Source organism: Nelumbo nucifera, chromosome 1 (assembly GCF_055504915.1).
Source record: "Nelumbo nucifera cultivar China Antique chromosome 1, China Antique-T2T, whole genome shotgun sequence".
In the NCBI taxonomy this organism is placed as follows: domain Eukaryota; kingdom Viridiplantae; phylum Streptophyta; class Magnoliopsida; order Proteales; family Nelumbonaceae; genus Nelumbo; species Nelumbo nucifera.
The window spans coordinates 87,988,536-88,005,909 of record NC_142649.1 but is presented as its reverse complement, the minus strand read 5'-3'; the positions used below and the strand labels follow the sequence as shown (position 1 = coordinate 88,005,909).

Sequence of the window (17,374 nt, the reverse complement as noted above, 5' to 3'; positions counted from 1 at the left end):
CCACATGCTTTATAAGCAGTCTCCCAATAATCAGTTGGTTTTTCTTTGTTCCTCAAGCTTTGAAAAGAAATCTTTCATGATTCTCTCCAACCTTTTTGCAATAAGCACTGAAACTCTAAAGATTGGAAAGTAGTTGTTCCTTTTTAAAGCAACAAGTTTCTTGAGTAGTAGTTCCTTTTGCAAAGGTTGATTTTATTAGGATTATTCTCCCTCCCAAGGGAATCTAGTTCTTTTTCAAGTAGCAAGGTTCTTCGAGAAGCAAATATGATATACCATATATTTGATATCTATGATATACTGTTCACTGTTTCATCGTTGCAAGGCTTTTTAATTTACATATCTTCCATCAGGTGGCATTATTTTGTCAACTATGGTCAAACCTGCATGTCCTGTGCAGTAGGAACTAGGAAGATGGGGGACACTACTGAAATTTTCTATTTAGGAAACTATGCCAATGGTAAATCTGGTTTAATGATTGCATTCTTCAATCAACTGGTTACTAGTAGTTGATTCCTAGGACTTGACACTCGAATGAATGCGATAGGTTGGATAGGTTATTTGGTAATGTTGATATTTGACCATGGAAATGTTCTAAATGAGGCCATGAGATGATTGGTAATATTACCTTGGATGTTACACATCATATAGGGTTCTTGTGACCATGGTTCAAATCTTCGAAACAGCCTCTCTCTGTATTCAGGGGAAAGGCTGCATACATCTGTCTCTCCCCAGACACCACATTGGCGGGAGCCTCGTGCACTGGGCTGCCCTATTTTGTGTACACATCATATGTGGCAAATATTATGTGCACTGGTGAACATTGTGAACATATGCCTTGGAACTAATTTTATAGGGCCATTATACGTTAAGCTTCATGAGGCCTATGACTATTGTAGGTTTATCTAACTGTATGAAAATCTAGGCCTGTTTGGCATGCTTGGTTGGATAGATGGTTGGAGAATAGAGTGAAGAGTTGGTTAAGATCTTCAGAATGGCTAATTTGATGTCCAATGGCTTGTCCAGGAATGAAAGTGGGAGGATTGAGTTGTGCTGGGGCTCTGGATGCTGAGTCTTTCTTCCCTTTCTATCTAAGATGGCTTGTTTCTTAATGTTTTTTTGTCTTGTTTTCTGCCACTTTCAATTTAGTTCATGGGGTTTTAGTTTGTCTCCTCTGCTTGCAGAGCCTTTGGTTGTTTTCAAATTTTTTTTCGCATTGACTACCACACTACTAGTGATTGAATGCAAGGGTTTAGAAGCGATAGGAAACATGGCCAAAAAGAATGTTAGTTGAGGTGGTGAAAAATTGATTTGAGGGCTCACAATTAATCAAATATATGACCCTGGACAGAGTTGAATTGTGTAGCCGACCCCATGTAGTTTAGACAGGCTTTGTTGAGTTGAGTCTCAAAATAAGAGTAAAAGTTTAATGTCTGTAAAGCTTTTCAGTTGATTGTGCTATTGATGAAATGATCCATTTTCCATCAGATTAAGCAATGATAGATGCTTTCTGTCTTGACATTTTGTGCATGTAAGATTGGAATACCTGTTTCATAGGTATGGCTTATAACATTACTTTCAAATGTGTTGGACTCAGGATTCTGGTTTCCCATGCTTTAAAGGTGGTCCACGGACAATACAGAACCTTAGGAAAAGATTTCATTTGAGCTTAACTGAAGAGGTTTGTTTTCTTTTTCCTGTTTTTGTTTTTGTTCCTTGGAACAATGTCAGGGTCTCCTTTCCTTCATTTACACATATACATCATCATACTACCTTTTTTAGCATCTAGTTAGGTTCTCAGTCATGTTTAATTATCTGAAACAGCAATGTGTGTCTTTGGTACTCTCCCTCATAAGTAGCAGCCTAGATGCATGGCGGACACGGCAGTATGATTATTATCAGCGGGTCTTAAATGGGATATTGTGAAGCTATGATGTTTCTGGTTAAGATGGGCTGGTCATGTGAAGAATTGCAACCAAAGATACTTGCCTCTATTAGAGTGCTGACAAACTTGAGGAGTTGGTACTCTCTGAGCTGGCTATGAAGTTTTTGGTTGAAGTTGAATATATTGGTTTGTGGTCTCATTCCTTCTCAGATTTGAGAAAAGTTTTGCAGATGCTAGGAAGCTACCCAGCCAAAATATGTGGCAGGGTTTCTTTCCTATTTGTTGGGTGTAATTTCAAGATGACTGTTGTTTTCTGAGACTTGGAAGAGATGCAGACCAGCTGCTCACCTTTGTCAAATTGTACAGAAGATGATTCGGGTGGATTTTTCTGAGCCAAACTACAATTGACTTCAAACTGAATGTTCCAGTTTGATACTCATCATGATACTCAAAAGAATGTTCCAGTCAAAAGAGGTGGTCTTGCTAAGAGTTCAGGCTGGTGGAAGGATCTGAAAGAGTGGTCCTTGCAATGTTTGTACATCTTAACCGTTTTTGAGTGGATTGATTCTTTGGTTGAACGTGGAGATTCTCCAAGATTGCAAAGGTCCAGTGCTGTTTCTTCCAATCAACGCTTATTAATGGTTTTATGCCTACCTTGGCATGAAACTCAAAATGTTCAAATGCCCACAAGGAAAATTGTTTATGTTGTATCAAAACGCTTGAATGTATAATATATATTTTTGCTACACTGTTTCTTGTACAAGGTAATCGATTCATTTGCTTTGATTATATACGAGTGACCCTACAAAGGTTGGTACTTTGCAGGGTTGCGTTGTGGGTACCTACTTGAATCTCTTCTACCGTGAAGGGTGTATTGATGGTTGGCTAATAACATGTGTGCTTTTCAACCCTGGAATGGACCAACATTCTAAACATCCGTTAATGAGTTTAAGTCTCTATTTCTAGTTACAGACGCAAAAGAAGAGGGAAGAACTAACACATGGTGGAGAGGCAATCCACGACTTCGGAATCAGACATGGGCGATTCAAGTCAAGCAACCCTCATCTGGCACAATAAAATAATACGAGGCTTTTGTATCTGTTTAGTATGTCTTTGATTTACGTTTATCAAACACTTTAGGCCACATTTGTTTTTTGGTTAGTCCTTTACCTGGGTGAATGCAGTTATCAAGGTATCCTATGTTCTTTTTGATCAAAAGTGGTTCTTGTTAAAGTAAAATAATTGCTCATTTTTACCTATAAAGTTTCATTATTAGAACTTAGAAGGGGTAATTTTGTTTTATAATGTTTTGGCAACTCCTGTCCTGTGTTAAACAAAATATGGGATTATTGGTAAAAAATATGGGATTATTGGTGAATGGGAACAAAACATGGGATTATTGGTGAAAAATATGGGATTATTGGTGAATGGGAACAACACTTCAGTTGACCAGCGCCCCCTCCTCCCCAACTTATCAGAAAATGAGTGGAGCCTTAAAGATAGTAATACTGGATTATGCTTCAATGTGGCTACTTGATAGTATAGGCGGTAGCCTAAAGGATGTTCAATAAGCAAGAGGAAACTGTTTTACTGGCTCCAAAGATGTATAATTTAATGGAAAACGTACATGTTTTAAAAATATGGTGAGCCTGAGACAGTGGGATAAAACTAAATTTGTAAATATATTCCAAATTAAAAAAATGGTGAGAAATAATTTAGTTGATGTTTCAATCTCTTGGCACCGATTACCACATCACTAGTGATTGGTTGATAATTGAAAAATCTTAGAAGAGCGAAGGGCAGGCCCAAAAAAGAATTTGGGCCGAGTATATCTAGTTCATGATTGATTATATGCTATTGCCGAGGGATCCGTATCTGCATGCAAGTAAATTTGAAGTATTATTGAGTTACATAGTAATCTTTAGGCTTTAATTAGTTAATTACATCTCCAGTATTTCTATGTTATTATTCACGTGGAGATGTTTCCAGTACACGTGGAATGTGGCTGTGAGGAGAGCACTGAGGAGCAGATCCCAATATGCACATAGACGCCACATGATGAGATCAGAGTGAGAAGAGATTTAGATTTCAGCCTACCTCAGAAACTTTTATTAGTTTTATAATTTTATTTACCCACACACCACCTATGATTCACTACCTGTCCACCCCCTTGTGAATTTTGACTCATTTCACCACCTATAGAGTTTGGATCTGCCAGTCACAGCATGTTTCAGCCGTGCATCGAGAACACCTCCCATGAATAAAAACTTACAATCATGGAGATGTAGCAGATATACGGCTAAAGCGTGCTGTGAGTCAGTGTGAGGCACTCTGAGGAGCAAATCTAAACTACCACCTATCACTGTTCCAATCGTACAAACTGAACTAAAATTTATAGGGTGGAGGGTGGACATTAACAATAAAAACCCCAAGTGAAAATACTCGTTTAGAGAAATATCAAAAATATGTTTCCATTAAAAATCGTCTTCACATAACCCACTTGAAAGAAAGTACAACTGATTCGAGGTGAATCAACCCAACCAGATAAAAAATTATATATTAAATTGGTTATAGAAAGATTGAAGGGAAAGATTAATAGCATATGCGGTTCTTCTTGCAAATAACCAATTAGAGGTCACATTCAAGCAGACGGAGGAAAGGCGATTCCTCCGAGGATTGGTTTTGTCAATGAAGGAATTAGGATTGTGCTAGGTTGTGTTAATTTCTGGTGAATGTACCCGGGCAAAGTTACTATATCATATCCTCCGATGAAATTTACATTTTTGATACAAAAAAAAAAAAAAAGATAATGCCATTTCTACCAAGTTTGTAGCCTCTTTCTACAATTTCGCAAACAAACTTCTTTCCATTCATAAATGCATTTCAAGCCAAACACATTTCCAACTCTTTGGTAAAGTTTGACAAGAAAGAGATTTTATTCCAAGAAAATTATGTTTGCGTCTTCCAACATTGGTATTTTGGCAATTACACTGCTGCTATGGCCTTTAAGATGATGGAATGTACAGCAAATTTAGAAGTCAGAAACCTAATGCTGTGTATAATATGGTCTTGGAAATCAATAACATGGATAAAGAATCCAATAATACAACTTTAAATGTGACTTGTCAAAAGGAAGAAAAGAAAATATAGCACGAAATGTGTCATGTTGAATAATAAAACAAACTTACTGAAGTAAGTTGTATTCATATATCTATATGGGAAAAATGTTCAAAGATCCGCTCTCCCTGGATATCTGGGGAAAGGAATGACATCTCTAATGTTGTCAATGCCAGTGGCAAATAAAACCATGCGCTCGAAACCCAAGCCAAATCCACTGTGTTTGACAGTTCCATAGCGCCTTAGAATCAAGATACCACTCGTATGGCTCAACTGGCAACCCCATCTCCAGTATCCTGCAACAATCAAATCATGCCCCCATATCAAATGTCAAGTTGTTCTCCAGAAATTTTTTTTTTTTGGTGAAAATCCAGAAATTAAAGATAAAGGGTTCGTTTCTTGGTAATTAAAAGCCAAATGTTAAACCAAAAGTGCCCAGTATATAATGGAAGCTCTAAATAACATTACTAAAAGAAAATACCTTACAAGAATTGACTCCTAATAATATATACCATTTGACACCAAGTTACGAGTTCTTTTTCATGGCCTCACAAAATATTATCCTTGGGGTGTTTGAGATGCAAGAGTGAAAAGTGCTTCCTCCCCTGCTCTCCTTGTTGGATGAAGACCTAATACCCTTTTCTTCCCAAAAGAGTGAACATGCACCGAGTCAGTGAACATCCAAGTAAGAACTAGAACTAGAAGATAGCATCAACTTACAGAATAGACTAATTACAAGACTCCAGACGGGCAGCTAATCATCCGAGCTACTAACTATATTCCTAGTAAGTTCGCAACATAACTGCTATGAACCCTGTCTCTCTGCCTATATTCCTAGTATGTTCCTTAGGCTGCCTAATTTGTCCCTTCAGGAGCACCTTCATTATGACAAAAGATGGTTCAAAATACAGTTCATATCTGTCTAAATAACATCAAACAAGAACACCTATTAATCTCTTCCTCTTATCCCTACCTCAACCATCTTCATCTCATTTTCTGTTCACCATTACTGTTGAATCAAGATTTCCAAATTCAATATCACTGCACAACACTGACTCTGTGTCTACTGTCAAAAAAAAGTAAAACACTGTTTTGTGTTTTTATAAATGTATAAAAAGAGAAGGATATTCGCCCATAACAGTATTGTATTAGTTCAATTTTTTATCAATAACACAAAATTTATTAATGAAAAGAGGAAGAGGGGAGGGGTAAGCTCCCTTAACCCTCCCCAAAAACAATATTCAGATTACAACAAAAACCCAAAATAAACTGTCCCCTTGCCACCCCTTATTTTGCAAGTGCATCAGCAAAGGAATTAGCACTTCTCTTCACCAATTGCAGCTTTATCTCCATGTCCTGGGTCAGCCACTTAAACTTCTTTTCATTGGCAAATTTCCACATCCCCATTCTCCTGTTTTTATAGCCAACCTATAATCAGCTTTAAGTCGCTTTCAACAATCAGTTTTCTGATATTCAATTCCTCTGCTCTTCTTACCCCTTCCGTTACTGCCATAATCTTAGCTCTAAGTGAGTCACCTACAAGGCTACACCAATAGATCCCAAAAATAAGGCAATAGCTTTCCCTTCCTTGTCTGTAAAAATTCCTTCAACACCAGATGGGCCCAGGTTACATTCATTTCTCCCATCAAAATTCAACTTGATGAACTCAGCTTCTGGTGGGGACCAAAGTGGACGACAAGTCAAGGTTTTGAGAGGGGCAGAATTGGCCACTTCCTTCCAGTTTCTAATCAAAACATCAGCAGTATACCAGTGAATCACTCTAATGGTAATGGTTTCAAGGATGGCTTCTCTACTTCTTTCCTTTTAAGAGAAAATTCTTTGGTTCCTTGCTTCTCAAATTGTCCAGCATATTACAGCTCTTGCACATCTCCATAAGATTTTACCCCTCTTTGTTGACCATCTAACAGAGGAGGCGGCCTACAAGCTTTGTACGTTTGGTGGTGGGACCAAACAAAGAGGCACCAATTCCAAATAGCTGAAACAAAAGGGCAAGAGATTAATACATGATAGCAGGTCTCACCATTGGCCTTACAAAGGATGCACCAATTTGAAGATAAACACCAATTGGGTTTTTTGTTTGAAGCAAATCACAAGTGTTGCACAAGAAAGGCACCAGACACCAGAGGAAGATAAAGTCCAAATTCGGTTATCCACCCTTAAAGGATCCAACACCACTCCTTCCAAAATTTGGATCAAGGACGAAATATTGTTCAATTTAGGGCCTAATTCAAAAAAAATGAATTAATTGCTTTAAATGGCTGACTTGTCGGTTGGTCTACCCGGTTTGATTAGCTCTTTTCCATTTTAACCTTCCTAGTCATTTCCTTTTCCTCCCACAGTCCCCTCCACCCACGTGTCCTCCAACCTGCCAGCTTGTCATCGTCTTCAACCTCCGGAGTCCTTCCCCACCACAACACCTCGGTCTTTGACGCCACCCACACCCAATACCAGGCTCCCCCAGAGCAAACTTTGAACGATCGGGGCAGGTTTTCTTGCTTAATTCCTGCCACTTGAACCTCGACTGCACTCAAACTACCCAACTCAAATCAGCTGTTCCATTCCCCTCCCCTTGATCCTCTTGATCTTTCTATTCAATGCCTTTGCCAAGTTGCTCCCCTTCCTCTGTTTCCTTTAGCTTTGCAGCTATGAGAAAGGACTGCAACTTCTCCCTAAAAACTACCCAACCCAAATCAGCTGTTTTCCTTTTGTGCCAAAGAATTCCATTACCCTTCTTGTTCCTTCTCAATTCTACTTCATATTTCTTCCCTGGCACTGTCATGGAATTTTTCAACCTTCTACCTTGATGGAATTAAGTGCTCCATCCAGAGATCCCTTCACCCACAGAGTAGCATCCTCAGGTAAGAATATGGTCGCCCTGCTTCTTCTCTTATCTTCAGTACATCCATACCATTGGATCTTTCTGTTTGAACCTAAACCTCTTTGCCTCAATCCCCAGTTCAGATCATCACTTTCCTGCTGCTTTGAACTCTCCGTTGCCCCTCATTCTTTCCTGCTCACCTCTTCATTAATTTTGCAGCATATTCTAGAATTCCTTTCAGACCAAATTTCCCAAAAGATGGCTAGAGGAATCACAGGCTCAGCACAGGTCCCAGGATGCCTTGCCTATCTTGCAGCCCTAAATTTTGGGAGTCCAGATGCCAGAAGATATTCCATTCTTGGTAAAATGGTAAGACCTCAGGCTGACAAGAATGACAATATGGGTTTCAGACCTGAGAGTGGCATTTTGTGCCAACAAAAAGTAAAGAAAATAAATAAATAAAAGGCCAAAGATTAGGTAGGTGTCCAGTCTACCCCACCTAAGACCCTGGGTAGCAGCTTGGATCATCATTGATAATGGCACTTTTTTAGGGAATTTCATTCTTGTCCCACCTCAAAAAACATGGCATCATGACCTGACCATGGAATACATCTTTCCATTGCATGCCCGGGTTAAAACCTATGGATCTATGGATCTTAGGGAACGTTATGTAAAAAAGTTTAAGAGCTGGAAATTAAAACAGTTATAAAGATCCAATCTAAGAGGTTTAATATTGATGTAGCCTAAACAGCTACTAGTATTTTTCAAAGAAAGGGGGAGGGGGAGTTGGTACTATGACACATCTACGGTCCTGATAGTGAACAACGTCAAGTATGGGAGAGAGTTAAAAACTGGATTGATAGTTTGATTCAAATTCTTGCAGAAGGAATCCAGAAATAGATAATACCATTAGATATTAAGGGAAAATCTTCCATACCTTTTCTCAATAACTTCATAACGCTCTTCTCTTTGGCTTCCGCCAATCAACTCTCCAACCTGGGAAGGAAATACAAAACCATTTAAAATTTTACCTACTTGCAGAAATGTACTGTAATAATAGGCTGACCAAAGAGTTATACCCAGGCTAAAAGAATTCCAGGTGTTATATATTTATAAAGAACCAACTCCACAATCCACATTACATGAGCAAATAACAAAGTAATTAAGTTATTTCTAATTTTCTATAATGGACAATAGGTTACCTTGTAAAAAGGGAGCCAACATACCTTGGGTACAAGCACATCCATAGCAGCCACTGTCTTCATATCATCATTGAGCCTCATGTAAAATGCTTTGATTCCTTTTGGATAGTTATACACGATAACTATCTGCATGATTCCATCAGAGAATCACTTCAGGTGATAAAATTCAAATAAAATGAACAGCTGGATTACATTTATAACATAGGGTAATTGAGTACCTTTCATGCTCAGATGCTAGATCTATTCCCCATTCAACCTTGTTCTCAAACTTCTTCTCTGTAACATTTGCTAAGATTTCCACTGCTTCCGTGTAAGAAATACGCTCAAAGGGGGTTGATGAAACCATTTGCAGACGATCTATGGCACCTTTGTCAAAATTCTTTACCATTAATTCCATGTCATCCAAGCGGTTGTCAAGTAACCACTGACAAAGATATTTCACATATGCCTCTGCACAATTCATATCATCCTACAAATGCCCACAAAATTAGACTTACTCTCAAATGTTACCAAATTTCACGTGAACGTAAAATTCAACCTGATTAAAAACAAAAGTGTGAAGAAAGAAGAGTCATGGAGACAGTCAAGAAACTTAACCCAACCAAGCAACTGAATGTTATATTATTCTTCACAGACAAATATCTTAAATATATACCCATTGTTCTAAAGTTGTTAGTTATTTCAAAATAAATCAAGCCGACTCCACACAATGATAAACCCTTTTATTTAGGATATGTTGCCATTAGAAACGCAAACAAGAATTGGTGCTAAGTCAACGTGTTACTCATGATCTAAATTAGTTCAATTATATTATGTCATTGGTTAATTAGTTAAATATTGGTCAAATTTCATACTGATTGTTTGAGTGCAAGAACATTTCTTAGCTTAACATTTTGATTGTAATCATAAAACTAATATCAACATTTCAATTATAAAAAATATAACCATTTTGACCACAACCAAGGAATCTCTCTTCAACAATTCAAACCTTTTAATATCCTTTATTTTTTTTCATTTTGTCAGGGTAAGTTGCAATTTTTCCTTTTATATTGTGAATATTAATTTATTTTAGAGTTAAGAAAAAGAATATCAACTGACTCCAATTTTCAAGAAAACTTGAATTTGACAAAAATCAAGCCAAGCTTCTTGAACATTTGATTTTTGACAAAAAATGCAACTCATATTTCAAGTACCTGCAATTCTGCAAATGCTATCTCAGGCTCAACCATCCAGAATTCTGCCAGATGACGTGAAGTGTGAGAATGTTCAGCACGAAAGGTTGGTCCAAATGTGTAAACATTACTGAGAGCACATGCAAAACCCTCAACTTGCAGTTGCCCTGACATAGTCAAAAATGCTTGGCGAGCAAAAAAATCATGAGAATAGTCAATCTTCCCATCCTTTTTGGGAAGACCTGGTTTAAGCTTAGATCTCTCTTCCAGCTTTGCAACACTTTCCTTGGCTTTTGTAAGTTCGGCAACAGCGGCGGATATCTCCTCCTTGCTTGCTTTAGCAGATTTTAGTTGTGAAACATTCTCTCCCTTCTCCTTGACAAGAAGCTTTGCAGCTTCTATTTCAGCTTCCGAAGGTGGAGGATTCTGCTTCAGTTCTTTCTCCAGCTTCTCTGTATCACTAAGCAATGTTGTAACCTGAAACATTTCACCTGCACCCTCACAATCGCTGGTTGTGATGATAGGAGTATGCACGTAGAGGAAGCCATGCTTATGAAAGAAGGTGTGAGTTGCATAAGACAATGCATTTCTGATTCGAGCAACTGCAGATATCTGAAATATGCACGAAACCCAATGTTAATAACAATTTAATTAGGTCATCAAAATTTCATCCAAGGGTAAGTGATGAAGGGGTGATTTGGTCCTAGTTCGATAAAACCGTCAGACAACAATTCAACGCCATTAAACAAATTTTAGGAGCATTTCAGATACTTCGCACCGTCATGACCTCTTAGGCACCACCTGCAGACAGACCGGAAGATGTCATGTTGGCGTAAGAGGCGATCTGCCTCCGCTGACCTAGTAGAAATTCAGTTGGCGGCCTGCATGATGCTATGGGCGATTTCTTCCTAGAGCGAGTTATCATCTCAGATTTCTCATGACATCCATTTTAAACGTACTCAGATAAGCATTATCCGCTTATACGGAGTCCGTCTCTACACGTAAAACCACCTCCGAATCATACAGGCAAGAGATCTCGGACACACTTCTCGAAACTCACGGTGTTAGCCTATATAAAAGTCATCTCCTTCCTCAGAAAAAATACGCGCTATTTAACTCTCAAAACCTTCTAACTCTCTCGCTTTTTAAGCTATACATCCAATTCGCTCACTTACGCATAGGAGTTCACACCCCGGGGATCGCAACCCGAACACTCTGATAACTCTTCTCTTGCAAACCTACTTAGTCCGGCGTCCGATAGCGCATTATCATTCTTTTCGTCTCTAAAACGGTATCAATAAGTCAATTTCATCTTCTTTTCGTCTATAAAAACTCCACCTGAAAAGTTCAATTGCTCTAATTCTATTCCAGTATTCTCATTCTCATTTTATCATGGAAAACAAACTAAAGTTTCGAGTTTGCCTAATATTCTAAATTCCTTAACTGCAGAGACAGAAACCCTGCATTTCTTGTCTGGCATTTTGTTGGGTTCTCGGGATTTTCTTCTCTCATAGATGGGTTCATCTCTCTCTCTCTCTCTGAAACAGGCAATGCAGCTATTTGTTTATCTACCTCGCTACAGTGGCCAGAGACGAAGAGCGGGAAAGAGAGAATGAGGAGGAGCAGAGGAGGAATACCGTATTGGTTCTGGGTCGTAAATGCACATAGTCCCTGAGGAACTCGAGAGTGAGCCTGGTCTTGGGCAAAGGGTATTTGGCGGGATCGACGGGGCCAACATCTATGACCTTCTCGACCTTAAGCTCCACATTCTGCTTGGTCCCTTCAGGAGGTTTCTTGAGCTCCCCTTCGACATATACGCAGGTGCCGGTGGGAACAAGCTGACCCAGAGGGGCAATTGAGGCGTCAACGATGACTTGTAGGTTGGCGGGGCAGGAGCCATCATTGAGATCGAGGAAGGCAAAGGAACCCTTGCCCTGCTCACGCCCAGTCTTGACCCAGCCACCAACGGCGACCTTCTGACCGGCAAGGCCGACGCCACCATCGGGGCGGCAGACGATGGTGCGGATCAGAACGCGGCGGGAGAATTTGGCCCGGAGGGAAGAAGAATCAGCTTCATCGACTAGGGTTGTGGCGGCCATTTGTTGAGCGAGCGGTCCGGCCTCGTCAGCCATTAACTCTTCACTAATCCAGTGGGTGAAAGCAGTCAATCACGAATTCACGATTCACGACTCACGCCACGGCGTCGTGGTCTGGTTGGCAAGGGAAAAAATCAAAAAATGGAAAAATCCCTAGAAACACTCAGCCTTAGAGCTTAGAAGGGCATGATTGAAAAGAAACACTTTAGTATGGGTGTTTTGGCAAATATAAATAGTCGTAATTACTAAAATGGCCTCACAAATCAATGTTGATGGTGTTTATGGCCGGTTTGGGAGGGCTGAATCACAATGGATTCTGACTTATGGCTTTCTGCTATACAGGAAAAGCCTTTAACTTGAATTCGGATTATTTCAGCAGGCTGTGTGGAACCAATGATGAGGTTACAGGCCACCGTGTACTCTCAGCAAGGTTTTGCTGAATTTCTGCTTTATAGGGAAAGCCTTTAAGTTGAATTCGGATTAGCTGAACGCTTTTGCTGTTCAGCGGGCTGTGGAATCAATGATGAGGTTTCATGCTAGTAAGACTGCAACTTGGGCTGGGTTAGCCTAAACTCAACCCGAAAAAGTGGGATTGGGTTGGGTCGGGTTGATGCTCGGATTAGGGTTGAAATTTATGAACCCGACTTTACTTCAAGTTCAGTTAGGATTGACCCCTTGGGCAACCCGGTCCAATCCGAACCCGACTCTATAATACATATCATATATAAATATATGTTATATATATGATCACACATTGATTTGTTTATATGCATGATAGTTGTATAGCCATTACCACATACTATCATTTATTCCATTTAAGATAATCACTTCACTTAATCCTAATCGGAAATACTAAAACCTTGATAACATATTTTATGTTTTTTGAATATTTTATTCTTTATCTCCTCTTTATTGTTTGACACCCATAACTTGTTGCCCATAAAAGACCTAATATAACTCATCATAATAAACTATAGTCATTTCAAATACTTCTTTCTGAATTTTGTATTTAAAGAACGAATAAAAACATCAACAAACAAATACTAATAAAACATATGATTAATATATGTAATGAAAGTTGAGTTAATATCTAACATTAAGAAGTTCTACAAGATTTTAAGGGATGGGAAGAATGTTGGGTTGGGCCCAACCCGAAGTTGACTTTGGGTTGGGTTAGGGTTGAAGGAATTTAGTTAGGGTTAGGGTTAGGGTTGGGTAGGTCAGTTGAAGGTTAGGTTGCATTAGGGTTAGGGTTAGGGTTGGGGGTTTAGAACTTAAGGTTGGGCTAGGGTTGGCCCCAATCCAACCTAAACCAGCCCGACTTGCAGCCCTACATGCCAGTATTAAATTCATCGGCCCAATAAAGCCTTTAAGTTATGAGCAAGGCTTGGCTGAACGTGATGGCTATTAGCATGTTATAGAACCAATAATGAGGTTCCACGTTAGTAATAAATTCATGGGCCCCACCTCCACATTAATAATAAATTCATGGGCTAGTAATAAATTTTTTGGGATGTTCACTTCATGGGCCATTGGAGGCCCTTGCTTTCCTTAAGGCCTTAATGCGCATTAGATGATTAGAAGGAAATTGGCAGCACCAAATGGGAGGAACAGGATCAAACCCATGGATCTGTGAGCTATGTTGGCTCTCTTTGATATGTCAAAGGGCCTCATGTGCATCCCCGATTCACTCGTGATTGAATCCATAAGGAATTAATTTCAGAATTTCTTAGTACTGTTTTGGACAATGATGTTAGAAAGTTCTACTCTTGAGCATGGATTAGGAGTGATATCAACCACGGGCTAGAATGTAGATATTAGAAAGAATGTTGCTCTTCATTAACTCCCACCATTCAACAAGGAACCTTTTAACATCTCTTAACCTTTGTTTTTCCATTGAGAAGAAATCATTGGATGCATCTATGCTAAGAATTGGCATCAGTATGTTGGTAGGGGTGCCAATTGGACTGGATTTGGTCCAATTCGATCTAGTCCAATGTGAGTTCATTACAAATGGACCAAGTCCAATCTAATTCAATGAATATTTTGGATCATTTTTTATTGGTCCAAATCAATGTTTGGACCGTCCAATCTGTTCAAAATTGTTTTAACTTGGATTAATTCTAACCCAAACCTGGTCCATTGACACCTATATTCTTATCTTCTATCAATGGATTAGATATTGGCTCAACCCAACCCAATCCAATATAAATTCATTATGAATGGACCAGGTCCAATCCAATCCAAAAAATACTTTGGACCATTAAGTCTGGACTGGTCCAATTCAGTATGTCTTGTTTGTCCATCCAATCCATCCAAATTGATTTTGGTTTGGGTGGGGTTCAATCCAAACCGATCTGTTGACACCCCTAAAGTTGAAAGTTGAAAAAAAATAAAAAACATAAAGTTTAATGTTTACTAGTATCTCATTCCCATGTCTTAAAGAATGAATTCGACCCCGTCCCCAAAGAACTTTTGTTATATTATTAATATTTACAAATAAGCTCCTATGAGCTTAAAGAATTGACAAGAAAGCCCTTATGGGTCAAAAGGATTACAAGAAAACCCTTATAGGGTTGATAGAGAAAAAATAAAATAATAAAAGATACAATACAACATGGACTATAATATTAGAATACATTAATACTCTCCACACTCCCCTTCAAATTGTTGTGAAGTCATAAGCATCAATTTGCCTACGAGAAATAAATGTATTGCCCTCATCATGGCCTTGGTAAAAATGCCAGTAATTTGCATATTTGAGGCCACATGAGGAAGAGAAATAGATCCAAGTATCTAACAAGAAATGTCTCAAATAAAAAGTGACAATCCACCTCAATATGTTTGTTCCTCTCATGAAAAACAAGATTCAAGGCAATCTTGATAGCATTGGTGTTGTCAATATAAAGAAAAATCAGAGTAGGAAGATGAACATCGAGATCATCAAAGAGGGATTATATCCAAACAATTTCATTAAAGACAGATGGCATAGCTCTATACTCTACTTTTGTAGATGAATTAGAGACTATCTATTGTTTCTTGCATTTCTAGGAAATAAGGGAATCACCCACGAAGGCATGCCACCCTATAGTAGAGCGTCTAGTGTCGAGACAACTTACCCAATCAGCATCAGCATAGGCCTACAACTGAATAGAGAGGAGGAGGAGGAGGAAAAGAATAGGCCTTGAGATAATGTGCCACAAACATAAGTTAAATGGGGCTGAAGAGGGGCAAAAACAAACTGACACAACTTGAACCTTATGGGAGATGTCAGGACGAGTCATAGTAAGATAAATTAGAGAACCCACAAATTGTCAATAGAGTGTGGCATCAAGAAGTAATGGACCCTTTGTTTTGGATATCTTGACATTCAATTCCAAGGAAGTATCAACTTGCTTGTCATCAATAAGACCTACCAACTTATTAAGGCCATGTTTGGGAGTGCTTAAAATAAGTGCTTATTTGGGTCATTAAGCACTTATTAGCATTTGGGAAATAAGACCGAAATAAGTGCTTATTTTTTAAGCCCAAATTTCTAGCTTTTTTTAAGTGCTTATTGTATAAGCACTTATTCAATTTTTTCTTCCAAAATTATCCCTTGTTGAATTTTAAAATACCACTTATAAAATTATCCCTAGTTGAATTTTATAAAAGTACTTTTATGAAAGCGCTTTTATAAAAGTACTTTATGAAAGCACTTTGTAAAAGTTTTTTTATAAAAGTACTTTTATGAAAGCACTTTTAAGAAAGTACTTTTATGAAAGCATTTTTACAAAAGTACTTTTATGAAAGTACTTTTACGAAATCACTTTTATAAAAGTACTTTTACGAAAGCACTTTTATAAAAGCACTTTTATGATAGCACTTTTACAAAATTACTTTTATGAACACTTTTATGAAAGTACTTCATAACTTTCGTAAAAATGTTTTGTAAAAGTACTTTTATAGAAGTGCTTTTGTAAAAATGCTTTCACAAAAGCAGTTTCTTAAAAGTACTTTTATAAAATTGTTTTGGTAAAAATACTTTCATAAAAGTATTTTCTTAAAAGTGCTTTCAAATGATACATTTTGAAAATTTGTAAGAAAATGATCAAGGACAAAATAGTCACAAATGCTTATTTAAGTGCTTATTAGAGAAAAAGATTACCAAACGCCCAATATAAAGTTGGGTGCCAAATTGCAAATAAGTGTTTATTTGATCTTGGATGGCGCCTATTTGTGCCTAAAGATTGCCAAGGCATTGGTCGATGAGGGCCTAGGCCTCATCCAGGTTCTCTCTTACACGGAACGGGTCATCCCTGTTTCTTGAGTGCTCGGATGTCAGCACATCCAGAGCTTTACGAGCTCGATGGCCGTTGAGGAGATTGCGAAGATTTGACATTAGTGGGGGAGAGGCGTAGTGTTGGCCTCCAGCCCTCGGGGGAGGACTGTAATGGCTAGAGCACCCACCATCATCCCGGTTTCTCTCTGCATGGTGGTGGTGGCAGTCGCGGTTCCAGCGATTGTCGTGGGACTCTATAGGATCACCCCTTTGGCTAGGAAGCCATGAGGTCTTCAACAGGGGCTTGCTGGCCCATCGGTTGCTGCTTTTGAACATTGAGGGGTCAGCCTTTTCATGGTCGATCAGGCGTCGGACCAGCAATGCATGAGTGGAGCGTCTATTGTATTGCCCTTGGCTCCCAACGGGGTAGCCACCATGCAGGTGGCCTCTTGTCAGATGCCCCACCTCGTCCAATTTTTGGGCTAGGTTGTCTAGCCTGTCGAGGACCAACTTAAATTGGTCCATAATGACTAAGTTCTGAGCGTTCTGAGTGTGGTCTTGTTTATCGGCCATTTCGGATGCTTAGTTAATTAAATTAAGTTCTCTCTTAAAGGGAAGTCTTGAAAGGCGTTCCCATAGATGGCGCTAATTATTGCTGCCAAAGATGGAGTTGAGGGTAACAAAGGAATTTTGTTGATATCTTAGGGCGATGAGTCCGACCTATAAGTAGGAGAGAGAACACATCAGAGGCCCCGGGTGTTAGACTAGGGGCAGAGACTCCGATAGTCAAGTTAGTCAGGTGCTC

General features: G+C 38.9%; 1 protein-coding gene and 1 pseudogene across 6 annotated transcripts in view; one reads left to right on the top strand and one right to left on the bottom strand.

Moving 5' to 3' along the window:
* The window catches only part of LOC104599588 (phosphatidylinositol 4-kinase beta 1-like), a 66,471-nt gene extending 63,826 nt beyond the window's left edge, over positions 1-2,645 (top strand). For 2 of the 5 annotated variants that reach the window (XM_010262200.3, XM_010262197.3), the window contains 2 exons: positions 1,595-1,678; positions 1,822-2,645. In XM_010262200.3, the coding sequence (XP_010260502.1) occupies positions 1,595-1,678; positions 1,822-1,923 (186 nt within the window). In that variant the 3' untranslated portion in view covers positions 1,924-2,645. Of the gene's footprint in view, positions 1-1,594; positions 1,679-1,821 lie in introns of those variants that run through there. The other 3 variants (XR_016076297.1, XR_016076298.1, XM_010262201.3) reach the window with 3 other exon arrangements.
* Positions 2,646-4,970: 2,325 nt separating this feature from the next.
* On the bottom strand, positions 4,971-12,443 carry LOC104599587 (asparagine--tRNA ligase, cytoplasmic 1-like; annotated as a pseudogene). Its single transcript, XR_016076296.1, has 6 exons — positions 11,850-12,443; positions 10,234-10,824; positions 9,222-9,509; positions 9,065-9,166; positions 8,776-8,834; positions 4,971-5,295 (listed from the first exon to the last, which is right to left on the bottom strand). The product of XR_016076296.1 is annotated as an asparagine--tRNA ligase, cytoplasmic 1-like (transcript).
* Between the last annotated feature and the right edge of the window lie 4,931 nt (positions 12,444-17,374).